Genomic DNA, 15,403 nt, shown 5'->3' on the forward strand with positions numbered 1-15,403 from the left:
GAAATCCTGTTCATCAGACTGAAATTGAGGGATTTTGTCCATTTTGAAGGGTGCCGTTTCGCTTTTCTGACGGCCCCGGGTTAAGACGATTCGGCGGTGATGGTAGAACTTGGTTTTGGTGAAGCGATAGAGACTGCGGACTACATTGACTGTGTCCACCAACACTGCTAGCCTCGCCAGCTTCGTCAACAATAGGCAATGTACTTGGCCCGAGAGCAGCGACTGCTGGTTGGTGGCCGGATGTGGGGCCTTGCGAGATATGATCTGATGTGTTATTCTCCGTTGACGATATTGGTTGACTGTTATGCTTTTCTGGCACTTCTTGATCCCGGGTACGTTCTGCTTCTTCCTTGGACATCGTTATTCTTCTAATAAAGTTGACGAAGCGATCACCGTAGCCTTCCGGGGGAATGGGCGAGATTTGTGTCCGATCATGCGTTAGGCCTTTAACGAAATGCTCTATCCTTTTGACGGTGCCGTACTACACGCATGGTTAGCTGATATATTCATGGATCTCGCATGATAAACGCACATGTGTCAAACAATCAATAATCCCAAGATAGTAAATCTCTTGACCAGGCTGGCCGTTTTCACGCGTGGCCCGAAATCCACCATCGTCGGAGTAAAAAACATGAAATTTGCGCTCGTCGAGGATCTCGTCTGGCATCTTTGCAGTCGCCTTGTCGAGCGGCACGGGACGCTCCTTCTGGATTAGCATTCGAAGCTCGCGCGCCTTGCGTTCGTTCTCTAGCTTGGATGGAGTGCGCATCAGCATATTAGGGTGGATATCCTCTTCGCGATCGGCTCCAGGTTGGAAAACCTGAAGAGTCTTATCACGCAGTTTTTCCTCGTTTCCTTTTTCCAGATCATGTATACCCACAAGAAGCGAATAATCCATGATTTTTAGCCGCTTCAAAAGTTCCACATCGCGCTTAAGCTGCTCGAGAAAGAATTCACGTTTTTCCGGGCCGCATTCTAATTGACGATTCCTTCGAAGCCAGTTCAGGTCCTTCATTGTGGACCTTGGGTGGTCCTTGATATATTCCTCGCTCACCTCGCGGCCAATCATGGACCCCTTAAGGTCGAATGTGGAATGAATATCGCGATGTGGTGGGAAAAGATTGTTCATCACAACGAAGTGGATCTTGCGGCCGTAGGCCATCTTAACTCGGTGGAGGCCGTAAAATTGAGAGATTAAAGTGTTCGGATTTTGCTCCACGTGTTTGTAGTATTCGGGGAGGATCTTTCGCAGCAGTTTGTGTTCAGCGTGATGGATCGTCTTGATGATATATTTATAGTCCCTTGAGAAGTAGAAGAAGCTGCCACTTTTTCCTGGAGAGCCCAGCTCCGAGAGAATGTACTTGCTAGTGAGTGACATCAAGTAGTCGGCTGGATCCAATCGGAATTTTGCCCGTAGATGACGGAAAACCCAGGGCGCATAGTCCTTAAACTTGAAGTCATACTGGGCGGATGGTGTCAGTTCATTCCCAGTTCTGCAGCAAGACAAATGTTAGTAGTGATCAATGATTCTGGTGTCCGTAAAAGGCCGAAGCATACATATCGAAGGAGAACTTATGTTTGGCCTTGAAATCAGCAGGAGTCAGTTCCCTATCCATTTTTGCATTTATCCTAGACACGGTGAACCGGATCCCAGTGAGCATGTTGTAGGAGGTAACCCAGTTGACGTGGTTTCGATCAACTTTTGTTCCAACAACAACTCTTTCATCATCTTCCTCGTCTCGCCGTCTCCTTCTCGACGCTCTCCTTTGTTTGATAGCTTCCGCCCAACGGGCTGCATCTTCATCCGGATTCGCTTCATCAAACAAGATTTCGGACTGATTCGTCCTGGTGGTCCGGCGAGCCAACCCAAGAGACGAACGGCGGGCTCCCGCTGTCGGAGATAGGCGGCCGCTGCTGTACGCAACGTCGTCCGGCTGATCACGACTACTTCGACGGCCACTGGTAGTTCTCGGAACTTGTAACGTATGCCGCTGTCGAATGCTAGAATTAGCCGAGTCTTGCGTGTTGCTACGCTTGACTCCTGCGGCGATCGGGGGAGACGAGTGCCGATAAGTGCCTTTTTGAGTTGGGGACAGGCTGCCATGGTCTGGAGAAAGGCGGCCACTGTTGTCCGGGGGCGATGTCGACAGCCGCGCTGTCGCAGTATTTCCCGTCGTGTCTGAGCAGACCAGCTCATCAACGGACGGTCGCGAATAATCCCCATTAACCATGTGCTTCCCGTTAACCTGTTTGTGACATATCAATGCCCCATTTACCTGATGACTAGCAATAGACGTTGTTGCCGAGCCGACCCCCGTATCAAATGACTTCCGGGGAAGCTCTCTGTCCGTTGTAATGGATGATGGCCTCCCCTCCCTCTGTTCCCGAGCGGATGTATTTCCTAACGAATGCAGACTCCCGTCTTTGGACTGCAGGAATTCTCGATTGTAGGAGCTGGCACTTGATCGGGGTCCAGTTAGAGAGTAAGTACTACCATTAGCGAGATTGCGGTCCGATGGAGTCTCGAGGTGATTAGAGTCGCCATTGGGCCAATTTGTCCATACAAAAGTGTTCCCTACTGGACTTTTCTCGTGCGTTCTGTCTTGGGGCGGGCCGAATGAATGAGGGTGTGTAGCTGTAGCTGTCGCCGTCTGGGAAGGATAGTCGGTCGTGAATGACGGCATAATCGCGGGCAGGACGCCGGGGGGGTCGAACGGCGCAGAATCGATTGTGAGGCCGCGAAGCGTCGTGGAGCAGAGATACCGTGCGAGGGAGGAACCAGTCGAGAATTCCGTCGGAGATTTTGGGCTGGGTAGGGGCCAGACAATGCTGCAAGAGAGGCTTAAGTGCAACGAGGAAGTGACAATTCGGGACCAAAAAACACCTTCTGGTTAACAGGAGCGGCCAGCCGCGGCGTCGAAGGTGATTCAGGGACCGGTTATCATGTTCCAAGTGTCAGAGCAAGGCAGGGCAACAGTCGACAGCACAGCACTCCTGACAGCGTGTTCGCGTACCGAAAATGCGCAGGTGAATATCAACAGAGAGAGCGTAAGATTTGGAGAAAATGTAGAAAAAGCAGTCAACAAAGGTTGAGAAATCCAGGAAGGAGAGAAAAAGATGGAGGATAGGATGTTGGAGGGAAGAATCGATCGTGACGGAAGGACAGCAACAGTCGGGGCTATCGTGCAAACCGCACTGGGCAGGCTAGCAGGAGGGCTGTTCTGGTATGGTAACCCTCCAGTAACTCCGCGTAATATCCGCAATTCGGCGTATTCAGCTCTCCTTGGAATGAAATACTACTGTTTCTCCTATATCACACTAGACTCATGACCTCAAGAGGATAAGCCTCCTGATTATTGTTTGCTATCGTTGTCATTTATCATTATTGCTACTGCCTAGCCGTGGTGACTCGTGAGCGAAGCAGGGGGAACAACGGAGCCGGTCCAGTGGTTCATGCCATCTCCACCACCTCTTCCTACTAAACTTGGACAGAGTCGATCAAGATCGCATTCGCATATGAGAGACTGTTTTGTGAAATCGACTTGGAGGGACATAGTACTGAACCCTGAATGTCTACTAGTAGTCTAGTACTAGTATTAAATGTCATCAACGGGTGTCAGAGTGGCATTCACGGCACCGTACGATACGAATCCCGCAATCTTATAATAGAAACACTTTTCCAAGTACGATCGGTCGCTGGCGAGACTTGGCTCTGACAGTTTTTTGAGTGCAGAGAATATATTTGCTCCGGGATAATTCTTAATTAGATTGATTGTCCCAACTGTGACATAACACTGCAAATATCGTCTTCAGAGCCAGATTGCAGCTCTGGCATTGAAATGCATAAGCACGGATTAGCCCCGGCCCGAGCGCATAACTTTATGTCTTTCTTATGTCTTGAACCCTAAATCAGTCAGCGAACGCTGGACGGTGCCTACAACTCAGGTAGCTACATTACAGCAGGACAGTGAGCAGCATATCCAAGCTACTTCGTCAAAAGTAACTTGTTCTTTACAATGAGCCGGGAAGCAGAGCTAACATATGCTACCCGATATAGTTTATGCTCTCGCATCTAGCAAATAAAGGTTCATTCTACCTCAAGCACGACAAATTATCCTCAGGTCGCGAGACCTGTAATGGGAAGCGGTGATGAGTCTAAGTCATTCATCATTCTTACGGTCCAGTCATATCATCCTGAATCAGACTACTCGTCGTGGTAGGCAATGGAAAGCTTTCAGAAATCTCAAGGCTTAATACGACTCGAACAGAATAGAGATAACTCAGACCTAGATATAACGACAATTGATTTCCCAGCACCCTAGGGACACAGCAAGCATTCCCAATTCATAACCCATCGCAAGACGCCAGCCCAACCAAGATAGTGAGTGAAACAAAAATCCCCAGACTCAGAGCGAAAGGAATATCAGCAAGAAATTACAAGAGAAAAAAAGAGGGAGAGCATCAGGGACTTCCCAAAGGATAACCAAGTCGAAACACTAAGAGGACGCTCAAACAATCTCCAAGCCAGGCTGCCTGTCTAGGCCTTCTTGTTCTTAGCAGTCTTCTTGGTCGCCTTTTCGGTGGGCTTAGCCGTCGTCGTAGTCTTGCGACCCGACTTGGTCACGCTGACGACCTTGGGCTTGTCAACAACAGCCGGTGCCTTCTTCAGAGTTAGTGCAACAATCCTCAAAGGCGATGATCAATAAAGACTTACGGCCGTGCTCGCTTTACGGGGCTTCGCGGTGTTCGCCTTCGGTCTGCCGGCTGGCTTCTTGACGCCAGCATTGGTTTTCTTCGTCTTCGGCTTCTCGGCCTTCTCGGCCTTGTCCGCCTTCTTAGTGGCTGTCTTCTTGGGCGCAGCGGTCTTAGTGGTAGTGGCAGGCTTCTAAATGGCGTCAGCAACACAGTCCTACAATTCACGACGGCGATATGATTACCTTTGGAGCGGGCTTAGCAGGAGCCTGCTTCTTGGCAAGCTTCACGGGACCAGAGGTGCCTAAGAAACTACTTAGTCTATGTTCGATAACAAATTCAACGCACGTATGCTGGCGTAAAAAGGGCTTATTTCGAGTAACTCGGATTGAGATCGTTGATAAAGTGATGGTTGAGGGGTGCGCGACAAAGGGACGGCTTACCTTTGGGCTGGATGAAATCGCCCTTCTCAACACCAGCCTTGATCGCCTTGTTGAACTGGCTGTCAAAGGCGTTCTGAGAAGCAGGAGCCAGCTTATTGTTTGCCAGCACATATTTTTTGATAGACTGGCGGCTGTGATAGAAATTCGAAGTTAGCATCAAATGCGACAGGCTAGTGATGGTCGGGGACGGTGAGGTGACCGCGTCGCTAGAGAGCGGCTCGCACTAGGCCGATTGAGAAGGCCATTACAACATACCTGCTACCATTTCGCTCTTTCAGCTAAAGCGAAAGATGTTAGCGATCGGGATTACGATAGAAATGACAACCCCGGACGTGGTGTTGGGATGATTCAACAGGAGGGAGACGTGTCACGGTCGGGGGTTGCTCCCGCCCGACGGCGTCATCCAAGAGCGGCCAGAAACAACGTGATCAACTCACATTCAGGATGGCATCCTTGATCATATCTATATAGAACGAATCAGCATGAACTCGCGACAAAGACAATACTAAATTCATCATAGCGCGAAGAGGTGGTGACGAAAGATCAGTAAAAACATACCACGGTAGGAGGTGTGAGTTGGGCCAGAAGCGGCTTTCTTGGCCGTAGTGGGAGCTTTCTTGGGAGGCATCTTGAAGAGGGACGGTTGGGATATTGAAAAGAGATACCAAAAGAATAATGGAAGATACTGAAGATCGGATGATCAGCGACAGACGACCAGGAGGATGTGGTGGAGTGACGATGGGAGCAGAAAGAGTCGAGAGTCGAGAGGAGGGAAAGGCCGCGGGGCACGCGCGCTTTATATAGGGCAGCCGGTGTTGACACTGGATCACCACAAAAAACACGTCAAGCTAGGTCTTCCAAAAAGACTCTCTCCCTATTCTATTCCTTTTTATTGCGCCTTTTCCCCTCGGCTGATTGGTAGAACTAGATTATCGAGTTATCTGTGAGATTCTAATAATAACATTTCTTGTGCATAGGCTCAACTGTAGATAGAGGTTCGCACCCTCTGTGCTTGACCCCGTGCTTTCCCCATTATCGCAACTTGACTCTCCCTACGCGTTCTTCTGTCAAGTCCTCTATCCCCCTATTCCAACAGGAATTCCCTCTGTCCGGCCTATCATTAGTTGATCGGTAATCTAAGAATATTCACACAGAACATTTTAGTTTTCTCTTTTGCTGTAACGGTCGCACTCCCCGGGCTGCGCTCTTCGAGTTGCATTACCTTGTCTAGTTGATCCTGAAGTGTCTGTCGCTCCACACGCAAACCGCGCGCTATTTAGGAACTGAGAAATATCTGCAGACAATGCTAATGTTCAGGTCATCCTCATTCTCAGGTAACTCTTCGGTGGGTACGTACAAGCTGGCTAGGAACCGCTCCCACGCATAGATTCATTCGAGTCTACCGCAGTCAATGATGCAACCTCCAGTTCATCTGCGGTTTGATTAAGCTCATGGCCTCCTCGCATCTTGCGTGGCAGATTAAGACGAGCAGCAGCTAGATGAGTTGCCTTTCTATTGAGCGATCTTTCCTGGAAATCAAATTCCTCAAGTGGCCAGTCATACTTCGGATTTTCTACTGACATCGAGAGGGGCGTTGCGGGTTGTGGTCACGAGGAAAGAATGCTTTCTCATTACCCAGTGTTTTGAGCACGATCCGAGGCTCAACTCATACCGACCCAGGCAGTTTCGGGTCTCGCTCTAAAACTAGACGTGTACTCATGGGGAAACAACTTGTCTAACTACCTGTTAGCCGTCTGGCGTTTGTTGTCGGGGATTGCGCAGTTACACGCGACCACCCGCTTAGCTAAAGGAAGGATTTCTGCTCGCAAAGCAAGCCTGGGCTGCGCAAGTAGGCAGCTTGGCGATTATCGTTAGCAGGAAATGTTACCGGGCTCACCTACGGGTTGAGCATCGAGAGTGGCGTACGGTTGGAATCCATATTCTGTAGAAGGACGCAAAGGAGCTGGAAGCTACATAGATTATCCCCCGGCTTGCGTCCGGCTTTGACAATCAGCGCAGGGCAGGGGTTACAACAGCACTGCTCACTGCAAACTAAAATTAATATTCTGTGGCTTCTCGTCATGGGGATACAGAATACCACTTAAGAGCGTTGTTCAGCCGTCGTGCGCGGCCATCGACGGGTATCCGCAAACAGCCTGTAGTCCCATTCCTGCAACAACCCTGAATCATTCTTGGAATGGAGCCTGGACCTACGGCTGGTGGAGCATTCCAAGTGTCCTTATTCGTTGGATCTCAAAATTCAAACGAGATGGGTTGAGCCAAAGAACCAATGTCCATACTGTGGGGGATACTGGTAATACGAGGACCACTGGAATATATATCTCCATCAACTAATCACAACCGAAAGACACGGAACACAAATGACACAAAATATATCTATAAGCAGGAGTGAAATCCATATGCCTATTAGGTCTCGCAAAGTAAGCTGGTCTCAAGGAAAGACAACCAAGCTGAACGCCAAATACCACAGATGGGTGACTTCGGATTTATTAGCAGCTACCTGGTCCAGGGCCACTACAGCCAGGCAATTGAGATATGACGGAGCAAGACGATTACAATTTGACACTCTCTTCACAAATCGATACTACTGTGGACGCAAATTAAGTAGACGCAAATACAGATTACAACAACGCGCCGCTGGACTCCCACTAACTAGCCGTAACCATGAACGCCTATCCCAGCTATAATGGTAAGAAGGTTCGCCCTTCGTGATCTTTCCAAACAACCTCCAGAAACTTTTTTTGGGATCTATACAGCAGCTCGTGGTCGAGCCTTCGCTTCCTTTTTCGCCTTAGCCTCCTCTTTCTTGCGCTTCTTCTGTTCTTGGATTTTCTCGTCGTGCTTGCGCTTCAGGGTTGCTTTCTCCGCGTCTGTCTTAGCAACCGGCTTAAAAAATCCTTCCAAACGCGACTGCTGTGCGGTTTTCAAGTTCTTCTGTAATCGGGCAGCACCGTTGCGCACCCGGTCTTCATTGAATCCCTTATCCTTCACCAGAAAATCTACAAGGCCTTCGATGTCCGGCGCCTCCCACTTGAAGTCGCATTCGGGGTCGTTGGCATCTCGGACATCTGGGTTCAGGAAGAGTTCTCTGGCATCCTGATACGGCCAAGATTCCGGAATGACATATTTCTGCTTAGGATCTTTCTCGATGGACTCAACCACCTTTTCCAGGGTACCGTGGTCGCGGATCAGTTTTAGAGCGGTATTGGGCCCTACTTTGGGAATGGGCTCCAGATAGTCACATCCAAGTAGAATGCAGAGATCAATAAACTATGTAGCACGTCCAGAAGTAAGCATTCAACGCGCCAACCTGCGTGGGAAGAAATTACCTGGTTTCGATCCATGCCCAGTCCCTCCAGAGCACGGTTCAAATGAATCTCTTGAATAGGCTCTTTCCTCTGCTCACTGAAAGTCAGATGCCTCAGCAGGATCGGCGCCTCGAAGCATAACGTATCCATATCTTCCGATGCTGCGGCATAGACTTTGCCCGCGCGAGCCAGCACAGCACATTGCGCCTCTGCCTCGGTAGGAGCATCGATGTACGGAATCCCCATCAACTTCAAGAGTTTTTTGCACTCCGCATTGTGCTCCCTCGTTACTCGCACAGTCCGTCGCGAGAACTTCTCAACATCTTCCGCCGTGCCCGTCTCCTTCGCTTCTTCATGCGCTTCAGTGGCTTCGTGTTTCCTAGCGCTCCGCTTGGCTAGTTCGCCCGATTTGAGTTTCGGTGGAGCTCCATCAAAAACATATAGAGGCTTGATCCCATTATCCACCATGCGTAGCGTCCGGTAAAACATCCCCATGAGATGTGACGTGGTCTCGCCGGTATCGCTCATGAGCTGCTGGCCTTCGGAGCGTACAGCGATGAGAAAACTGTAAATACTCATTGATCTGTGGCGTATCAGCATAACCATTAGGCGAGTTCAGGCTTCAGTCCGACAGCAACGTACGCATCCTATAAGGTGAGAGACGTCGTTAGAAATGGTTCTCTGGAATAATTCCGAAATTATTAAAATGCTTTTCAGCAGAACGTACGATGGCGACCTTCCGGCCGAAATGATTCTTGATATCCCCTGCCTTGATGGCATCGGGCGCATTTTCTGCGATCACTTGATAGAGGTCTGTAATCACAAGCAATGAGCATTGGCAGCTTGCAGTATGCACCAGTCAAAGAGAAGTTATGTACTCACGCTTGATTCCCATGTTGAGCTTGTCAGTGAACTCAGTAATAGGCAAGACCGCAGCTTGAAAGCAGAGCAGTCAAGCACGGTGGCGGGCATGAAACGCGTTGAACGCGCTGACACCATTAGACTGCATTTGGTATAGCGTCATGCGATATATACACGTGATTCCCCCACTTCCCCAGTCCTACCTATCTAGACTAAGTCCTCTACGGAGCCCTGAAGTACTAGACCTGAGAACTGCCACAGCCACATTGGCTCGACAGGTGGGCAGATGAATGAGAAGGACCTGAAGGAAAATCAGGCATAACCATGTCTATGATATAGTCCGCTACCTTTTGATTGCGCAGAAAAGTAGAAGGCTAGTGCTTGCATTTACGGAGGACAGGACTCGAGGCACCGGACTCAGCCTAGCCCGAGCGGGTCTTTAACCCGCCAGTGACCCAACGCTCCTCTTCCTTATCCGCCCGTCTATCTCCGTATCATTGCAAGAGCACACCCCGCTCAAGAGATACAGAAGGGCCGCCGGTGTCTGATTGTAGACGATGAGCAGCGGCATTGCGCAATGAAACGGAGTCGTCCTCATCTTGAAGCGAATGGTGTGGGGTCCTCGAGTTCGTCTCCTCAGGGCGGTCTTCCGCAATCCGCAACGGACAATGACTCTCGCCAGCACCCGCTTCATGTTCCGAAGATCTCACGAAGGATACGTGCTTGCACGGAGTGCAAACGGCATAAGGTCCGATGTGACATGAATGTGGGGGAGACGGTGTGTCAACGATGCCGTCGGATGGGACTAGAATGTGTGGTCAACAAAAGTCTCCAGACATTGCTGGATGACGAAGCAGAGTAATGCCTTTTCTAATCCGCTGCTTATGATGAAATATGGTGTCGCTGACATTTTGTGCTACGCTGCAGGTGGAAATCAACCATTGAGCTTGCCATGGCCGACTTACTCCGAAAAGCTCAATTACCCGACTTATCGTATTACCAAGCGGCCGGAAAATCAGCAGAGACGCCCCCGAAAAAGAGAGGCCGTAAAGAATCCACCGTGTCAACGGAAGATACCCCTCCGGCCACAGAAATAAATGGAGCGACTGTGTCATTCGGTGCTGCAGTACGCCCCGGCGCTGAGAAGCCAAGTCTTCCTACGACATCCCCAGAGCAACAGCCACAATATGCTATTGACAGAGAAGAGAATGGCGCAACCTCACTTGTCACTGCCCCGATGGGAAGTTTGTATGAAGTGACTCAGTTAAGCGATTTCCGGGCTACATCTCCCCAGCGACAGCATGCACATGATCTTGTTACGGATTTTGTCTCGCGAGGTGCAATAGATCTGCAAGAAGCAGAGGAATTGTTTGACCACTTCGACCGTGTCCTCAACCGTTATTTATGGGATGGTATATTACTCGTACATAAGGATCTTACTTCTTTGCGCAACTCATCTTCAATGCTCTCTGCTGCTATTTTCGCCGTGACGGCCCTTCACCTCCCTCATAAAGAACGGACTTTCGATACCTGTTATACCGAGTTCGCAAGATTAGCATCAGAGTCAATGCTTGACCGGCATCATTCCTTAGATGACTTGCGCGCATTATGTATTGGGGCTTTCTGGCTTGCGGATGTGAGCTGGAAACTGTCCGGGTATGCCGTACGCATTGCGACGGAGCGAAATCTTCACCAAGCATATAGGAAAGCTACATTGGGCTCTCCTGAGCACAAGGAACAGGCTAGGCTCTGGTATCTTCTCTATGTGAGCTCTTTACCCCGGCCTCTTACGTTTGAATAGTCTGACCTTTCTAGACTTTAGAGCACCACTTCTCTATCGCCTACGGGCGCCCACCCATAATCCACGAAGACTATAGTATCACCAATCATCACACTTTTATTCTGTCTCCATCAGTATCACAATCCGACCTCCGCCTACACAGTCAGGTGGATCTTTTCATCATACTCACCAGGATATACCATGCTTTCGGTCCCGATGTCGACTTGGAAGTTCCTGAAAGTGAATTCTCCGTCATTGATAAGTTCGATGCTGACCTCGGAGAGTGGCGATCCGCATGGCTACCGCGCTTAGGTATGTAGCTCATTCTCCTTATTGTCCCCTTGTCGTGATGAAATAATCCTTTTTTTTTACTGATCCTCTGCTGGCACAGCTGGAAGCCGGTACGTCGGCGCATATCCTTATAAAGCTGTCTACCTGCATTATAATTTCTGCCGATTACAGTTGAATTCTGTTGCCTTGCGAACTTACCATTCCTCGAATTCAACGCGTCCCATGTCAGTTGAACGGAAGAAGCGCGCAAACCTAGCCATTGAATCTGCGATTGGGACGCTCATGGTTGTTCTAGATGAACCTGACATTCAACGGGCTTTGGTCGGTGTCCCGTTGTATCTTCACAGCATGATCACATTTGCCGCAGTCTTCCTACTGAAGATTGCTGCCAAGGGATGTTCCAGTGCCGTCCCTGGTAGCCAAAACCAACAGAACTCGATTGCGTCGGCTGGCCTTCACATCGACGTTTCGTACGTTCGTGCACTAGTCGGCCGAATTATCGACCTGATGGTGTCCTGCAGCAAGCGCGCTAGTGAGCGCCATCTCAGTCACCATATATCGCGTGGCTTGAAGAAAATGCTTACAGGACTTGAGGAGTGGGAGAAGAGAGGCTGTGGCAATCAACAACCTTCTAAGCAAGGCTCTCATGACAGTATTTCAATGTTCAAGCCCGTGTTAATCCCTGGGGCTCAAACCCTAGGCGAGCGCGATACAATCTTGAATCATCCACCACCCCTTTTAGGGGTTGCTCCCTTATCCGCAGAGAGAGGAAACGGCGTTGAACTGGGATTGGAACAGCAAAACGGACTCTCTGAGGGCTCTATTGATCCTATGATGGCTGATCTATGGGGGTTCGATGAAGAGTACTTTCCCACTGGGGTCTTCGATTTCCTTCAGTCCCAGATGCCGGCATGACGGTGTTACAGCATATGATATCGGTGGAATATCATTGGATAAAGCAAGACGGAAATAAAGAACTATCTGCACTCTTCTACCGCGGTCCACAACTGTCGCATTGCTAATCCCATAATGCTGCGTCAACATAAGACTGCACTCCACGATTCCGCTCCGCTGATTAGAGGCTCAGCCGAACAGCGGTTCTAGGGTTCCGCGAACCAGATAGTTCACATAACTGCCTCACGCCAAAGGCTTAATAATGTTAGGAGTCGAGTTGGGGCACTTTATTGAAGGTCGCCTGACTGCATTCCAAAGAGCACACAGGGAACGTGGTTTGCTCTTGGACGAGTACAACAGATAGATGGCTTATTGTGTACATAGAATTAAAATCCACAAGGATATCAGAATAGAGGAATCATTTGACATTAAATGATTTTATGTACGGAGATGTAGAACGGAAACGCTTTCCGTTCACTTAAGTCAGTCAAGCCAAATTACCGGCTTCCCGGTTATTCGACCGTACCTCCGCTCGGATCCCTAAAGCAGCCCGCGGGTACTGCTAAGTCCACACAAGACAATCCGCGGGATTCGGCTTGGTTGAAGTATATAGTCGGCTTGAAGATGAATCTGCATTGATTCCAGACCCTGGTCAATCGGTCTTCATTCGACATATTCACCCTTTCAGGCTCTATCCGTTGACCATACAGAGAAGCTCTCCCGAGCGGATTCAAAGTTGCCGAGGTTTGCCTCTCAAGACTTCCCCACGCAGCACTCTCCTTGAACCTTTTCTTGCGCCAATCTTGTAGGGTCTTCTGACAGTGTTGTAGCCCAATTGTCTTTACAAAGACCAGTGTTTTCATTCGAACCCCCACGATGAACCCTTCTTCCTTTTTTCGTACGGCCTCGCGCTCCGCAGGTCGACTGAGCAAGATCCCCGCAGCTTCGCGCGGCTATGCTACAGCGTTTAAGTGGGAGGACCCCCTCCTTGCGTCTGAGCTCTACACGGAGGATGAGCTGGCTATTCAGGAGACAGCAAGGCAATACTGTCAGGAACGGTTACAACCACGGGTTCTTGGTAAGTGGTCCGCTGCAAGTCATGCGGCATTTCATAATCTGGCAGTCGCCCGATCCCCACAGAAGCTCCTTGCTGACTCCTTGATTGTCACTAGACGCCTATCGAAACGAAAACTATGACCGAAAGATTCTTGAGGAGATGGGTGAGCTTGGCCTTTTGGGTGCTAGCATTGAGGGGTATGGTTGTGCAGGAGTGAGCACGGTTGCGTCTGGGTTGATCACGAAGGAAGTTGAGCGCGTGGACTCGGGATACAGATCGGGAATGTCTGTGCAGAGCTCTTTGGCCATGACCGCGATTCATGAGTTCGGTACTCAGGAGCTCAAGGATAGACTTCTCCCAGAGTTGGCGAAGGGCAAGCTAGCAGGCTGCTTTGGTCTGACTGAGCCCAACCACGGTTCTGACCCAGGGTCAATGGAAACTATTGCGCGTGAACACCCTACCAAGAAGGGTGTTTATCTGCTCTCCGGCAGCAAGACCTGGATCACCAACTCGCCTATCTCTGACATTTTGATTGTTTGGGCCAAGTTACAAAGCACTGGCAAGATCCGGGGATTCGTAGTGGAACGCAGCAAGTGTCCTCCAGGAACGCTAGAGACACCTGCCCTCAAGAACAAGTCAGCGCTCCGTGCATCCATTACTGGCATGATCCAGCTGGATGATTGCCCCGTGCCCGTGGAGAACATGTTCCCTGATGTCGAGGGACTCACCGGACCTTTTACCTGCCTTAACAGTGCTCGTCTGGGTATTGCCTTTGGGGCCATGGGTGCCCTGGAGGATTGCATCGACCGTGCTCGGACCTATGCCTTGGAGAGGAAGCAGTTCAAGGGGAACCCTCTGGCCAAGTACCAGCTGATTCAGAAGAAGCTGGCAGATGCAGTCACAGACGCTACATACGGCACCTTGGCCGCAACCCAGGTTGCCAGACTGAAGGACGCTGGGAAATGCACTCCCGAAATGATTTCATTAGTCAAGAGGCAAAACTGTGACCGGGCGCTGGCTAACTCTAGAACGTGGGTGTTTCCAAGATCCTACCAGCCGCGGCAGTCTTCTATGATCCAAAAAATGAGCTAACCCGCTTTCTTAAACAGACTGCAGGAAGTTTTCGGTGGAAATGCTGCAAGCGACGAGTACCATATTGCTCGCCATGTGGCGAACTTATTTGTGGTACAAACATACGAAGGACAGAGCGATATTCATGGTAAGTGCTTTTCTACTTTTGACTGTTCAACAATACTGATCTCAAATTAGCCTTAATCCTTGGTCGCGCTATTACTGGGGTGCAGGCGTTTGTGTAGTTTAGGATACAGGTTAGCAATCTTTGAATAGTTGTTTATATTCACGTCTGTAGTATCGGTACCTAGTAGCACCCTTATTTGTACATAGCACGTTAACGGCATGGACCTCATCTGCTTCGTGGTATAGCGACAGAATCATATAATATGCGCCACTAGTAGTAAAAGTACATTATGCAGTATATGGAGTATCAGGGTGAGCCGAACGGTAGGACAAGGCTTTTGAGTAGGACTAGAGGCAGCCTTCTGTATGAATACCATAGTTGCAAGTATTTCGTAGCTGCGTAATATAGAATATATATATATTGTGTGAACCAGTGTCGGGCGTTCGGTGTCAGCCTCAGTAGTCCTTGGCATTGCCTTACAGCCAATGAAATTATAGGCACTGAATATGTATTTTAAACTGACACAGACTTCTCCGAGAACCAGTCGGCAACTGGCGGGTGGCAATGTAATGGCAACGGCTCAGTCGAACGGCACATAATTGCACACAAATCCAGTAGCCTAAGTTATAGCAGCTAGTGATCTTATACCGCAGCTCTGCTTATCCCATGTCGTGTTGGGCGGGTAGTATACTGAGTAGTTTCCCTACCAAGGCTACGGGCCAGGCGGGGTGTGGCGTATGTGGCTGGTGTATCTTACAGTACCCAAACCGTACACGGTGCCCAATGGTCCCCATTCTGTCGCCGTCACCTGAATGATGACGGTTACTGTATCCTTTAGTGTAATTTTGGTAATCAGTC

The 15,403-nt window shown here is 49.7% G+C and overlaps 5 protein-coding genes across 5 annotated transcripts, besides 1 other annotated feature; 2 read left to right on the plus strand and 3 right to left on the minus strand.

The window, feature by feature from the left end:
* Positions 1-15,403: part of a sequence feature (contig 1.49 342..206454(-1)) that runs on past both edges of the window.
* Positions 14-2,684, minus strand: ANIA_02766 (1-phosphatidylinositol-4-phosphate 5-kinase; the record flags this gene model as incomplete). Its single annotated transcript, XM_655278.1, has 4 exons — positions 14-481; positions 533-1,493; positions 1,558-2,246; positions 2,277-2,684. The coding sequence occupies 4 exons, from the start codon at positions 2,682-2,684 to the stop codon at positions 14-16; spliced, it is 2,526 nt and encodes an 841-aa protein (XP_660370.1).
* Positions 4,236-5,875, minus strand: ANIA_02765 (histone H1). Its single transcript, XM_655277.2, has 7 exons — positions 5,694-5,875; positions 5,573-5,598; positions 5,391-5,413; positions 5,136-5,266; positions 4,938-4,996; positions 4,715-4,885; positions 4,236-4,660 (listed from the first exon to the last, which is right to left on the minus strand). The coding sequence occupies exons 1-7, from the start codon at positions 5,761-5,763 to the stop codon at positions 4,538-4,540; spliced, it is 603 nt and encodes a 200-aa protein (XP_660369.1). The 5' UTR covers positions 5,764-5,875; the 3' UTR covers positions 4,236-4,537.
* fen1 (multifunctional nuclease RAD27) lies at positions 7,693-9,596 on the minus strand. The gene is made up of 5 exons (XM_655276.2): positions 9,347-9,596; positions 9,192-9,277; positions 9,107-9,111; positions 8,486-9,047; positions 7,693-8,426 (listed from the first exon to the last, which is right to left on the minus strand). Exons 1-5 carry the CDS (start codon positions 9,357-9,359, stop codon positions 7,905-7,907), a joined length of 1,188 nt encoding a protein of 395 aa, XP_660368.1. The 5' UTR covers positions 9,360-9,596; the 3' UTR covers positions 7,693-7,904.
* ANIA_02763 (uncharacterized protein) lies at positions 9,903-12,311 on the plus strand (the record flags this gene model as incomplete). The annotated part of the gene is made up of 4 exons (XM_655275.2): positions 9,903-10,183; positions 10,253-11,090; positions 11,141-11,417; positions 11,497-12,311. 4 exons carry the CDS (start codon positions 9,903-9,905, stop codon positions 12,309-12,311), a joined length of 2,211 nt encoding a protein of 736 aa, XP_660367.2.
* Positions 13,167-14,685, plus strand: ANIA_02762 (acyl-CoA dehydrogenase; the record flags this gene model as incomplete). The annotated part of the gene is made up of 4 exons (XM_655274.2): positions 13,167-13,368; positions 13,463-14,378; positions 14,457-14,566; positions 14,617-14,685. The coding sequence occupies 4 exons, from the start codon at positions 13,167-13,169 to the stop codon at positions 14,661-14,663; spliced, it is 1,275 nt and encodes a 424-aa protein (XP_660366.1). The 3' UTR covers positions 14,664-14,685.

The sequence above is a fragment of the Aspergillus nidulans genome, chromosome VI (genome assembly GCF_000011425.1).
Source record: "Aspergillus nidulans FGSC A4 chromosome VI".
NCBI classification, from domain to species: domain Eukaryota; kingdom Fungi; phylum Ascomycota; class Eurotiomycetes; order Eurotiales; family Aspergillaceae; genus Aspergillus; species Aspergillus nidulans.